The 2,634-nt window shown below is 44.0% G+C and overlaps 2 protein-coding genes across 2 annotated transcripts in view; one reads left to right on the forward strand and one right to left on the reverse strand.

Moving 5' to 3' along the window:
• The window catches only part of TIMM9 (translocase of inner mitochondrial membrane 9), a 20,042-nt gene extending 19,379 nt beyond the window's left edge, over positions 1-663 (reverse strand). The window contains exon 1 of the mRNA XM_003794415.3: positions 574-663. The gene's annotated coding sequence lies outside the window, so the exon portion shown is untranslated. The remainder of the gene's footprint in view (positions 1-573) is intronic.
• A 577-nt stretch (positions 664-1,240) lies between these two features.
• KIAA0586 (KIAA0586 ortholog) overlaps positions 1,241-2,634 on the forward strand; it is a 156,307-nt gene continuing 154,913 nt past the window's right edge. Inside the window, exons 1-3 of the mRNA XM_023515871.1 lie at positions 1,241-1,342; positions 1,758-2,082; positions 2,454-2,524. Coding sequence (XP_023371639.1) covers positions 1,884-2,082; positions 2,454-2,524 — 270 coding nt within the window. The 5' untranslated portion in view covers positions 1,241-1,342; positions 1,758-1,883. The remainder of the gene's footprint in view (positions 1,343-1,757; positions 2,083-2,453; positions 2,525-2,634) is intronic.

Genomic DNA, 2,634 nt, shown 5'->3' on the forward strand with positions numbered 1-2,634 from the left:
CCCAAAGCGGCCTCGCTTAAGGCTCTTTTAAGTCTAGACTTCTGTGAAGGTAGACAGCTGAAATATAATCAATCAGTCAATGAAATTCGCTACTTGGCTTTTACATTGAAGTACATTTTTTGCTAGAGGCATTTTAAAGCCTCTAGTAAGACGTAAAGGGAAAGCTCTACGGGGCGCGCCCGCGAAAACGAGCACATCTCGGAAGGGGTGTTATCTCCGGTTATTCCGTCCAGAGAAGATATTTCAGTTAATGGAGAGTTTTATACCTGGGAGCTCAAGGTCACGGTGTGGCTTTCTTACAGTTTAATTCTCTCACTGTTCCGAAACAAGGCTCTGAGACCTCAAATCAGTGTTGGGGCTGGCTCAGGGGTTCAACTTCCCACCCTCGCCCCAGTGACACGGCCCCTGGCGGGGTCCCAGCCAACCCCCGGGACGCGACGCCCGGCTCCGCAGCCTCCAACAGCCCCACGCACCCGCGGCGGCCTCCGGAGACCCCACTCCCTCTCCCAGGCACCGTCTGTCACCCCGCCCAGAACCCAGGGATTCTGAAAGCACAGAAAAGAGACCACATACTTCAGCACAGGTTCTCGCTTCTGACGCCAGGACAAGGCTGGAGGGCTGCGCTGCGGTCCAGTCCGGGGCACAAGATCACGATCCGAGCGGGCGCCGCGGCAGCTACAGGGAAAGAACACGTGGGAGCAGCTATGTCAGTAGCACTTAAACCCTTCCAGGCCGATTCGTTACGACGCGAGAAAATCTAGAGGAAAAAGCCGGACCAACAGCGAAATATAAAATCCCTAAGAATTAATTTTTGTTAATGTCTGCTTAGACGACGCTATTTCGAGCTTCCTTTCCAATAATGACCTGAATCTGTCGAAACTCGTTCGAAGCCTAATTTACTTAATCGTAAGTCCTTAACGGTCCCAAAAGAGCTACACTGTAAACAGACCCTAATACACATAAACATTACCAGTTAAGTTAGAAAACTCCACAGATCATCGATGAGTTTCTCGGAACTTATTTAATGTTAAAACTTGTGGGTCAATGTGCTACCTTAAGAAATAAATAAATTCATCGTTTTTAGTATTTCTTGTCGGGAGTTTGTTTCCACCCGGAGAGGGATGGGAGAGCACCAGAGCCCGCTCAGCTTTTTGATTGGCTGTTTGGGAAGATTTTTCTGGCGCACATGCGTATTGTGTCTCAAGGGCCGGTTTAAAGGAAGTCGGTGTTGAAAGCGGGCAACTGAAGCTGTGGTCAGATGAGACCTGGGACCGGGTGGTTGCTGGGCGTCCGGGAGTTCCAACGGGGTGAATTTAGGTGTCCCACGGTTACATCTAGAAGGGTGTGTAAGATTCTGTCTGGAAAAGGGTTTTAAGCTTCTTATATCGGTGATTTAAAAAAAAAAATAGCGTTTCGGTTTAATCTGCGCGGCTCCCAGTTCTCAAACCTTAACCCCGCCCGGTTCCATTGCCCTCTGGTTGGGGCCAGCGCTCTGAATTATACCTTAATTGCACCTTAATTGTACCTTGCTGTTCCTCGTGTGGCGGTTCTCGTCACCCTCACCTTCGGATTCACTGGCGTGGTGTATTAATAGGCTGATTGGATTAATGGGTAACTGTAACTTGGTAGTCATTTTCAATCCTGGGTTGAATACCAAAATTTAAATTTTCAGCTTAGCGTATGTACTATTCAGACATGTAAAAACAGTTGAGTGCATGTTTTAAAATCACTATTGAGATTTACATTTTCTTTATCAGCTATCCCCCCTCGCTCACTCCACCCCTCGGTCCTCAAGGAGTTGAAAGTTTTGTTTCGAAGTCATATAGACGTACAAGAACGTTCTTTCTGTCAAAACTGCGAGACTAAGTTTTGTTACCAACAATATGAAAGGCTCTGAGGTTAGCCCGGAAAAAAAGAAAAGGGATACAATGCCAGCGAGAAGACTTCGTGAGGTAGTTTCTCCAAATCATGGAGATAATTTGGCTTTGCTGAAAGATGAGATACCCTTTGTTCCTCCAGCTTTGTCTGCATATAAACGTCTTCCTGCTAGAACAAGGACTACCTTAAATGGAACATCATGTGGTATGTAATTTCGTATAGTTTCTCAACCTTTTCTCACTTTAAAATCTTTAGTCCTTATTTTTATTTCCTTTTGTGTTTCAAAATTTAGAGGATTCTTAATGTTCCAAAACGTAAGTTAAAAGTGTGGTTTGCACATATGTTTAAAAACTGAATGTTTCCTGGGAAAATGGCCAGGCAGAGTCTACATAATGTTTGAATAGATTGAATAAATGAAATTTTAACATCTGCTATTGTGGATTTTCTGGGGGGGGGGCGGGGCTTTTTGCACATTGTGTCTTCCAATTGGGTCCTACATGAATGCAGAGTTTATAGTTCAGTTTGTAAAGGTTCAAATTTAAAAATAACCAAAATTGATTCCTTTATTTTGTTAGGTTCATCAGCCTTAACTGCTGCTAGAAATTATCACCAGTCTCCATTAGAAAATCCCGCTGCATCAGAAAGTGTAAGCCCAAAAGGATTCTTAATTATGCTTACATTACAGTTTTTGATATTGTCAAATAATGTGTTCTTAAAATGTGTTTGATTAGTTATATGCCTTTTTAAAATTTAAAT

Source organism: Otolemur garnettii, unplaced genomic scaffold, assembly GCF_000181295.1.
Source record: "Otolemur garnettii isolate 467f Iridium unplaced genomic scaffold, OtoGar3 scaffold00081, whole genome shotgun sequence".
Taxonomy (NCBI): domain Eukaryota; kingdom Metazoa; phylum Chordata; class Mammalia; order Primates; family Galagidae; genus Otolemur; species Otolemur garnettii.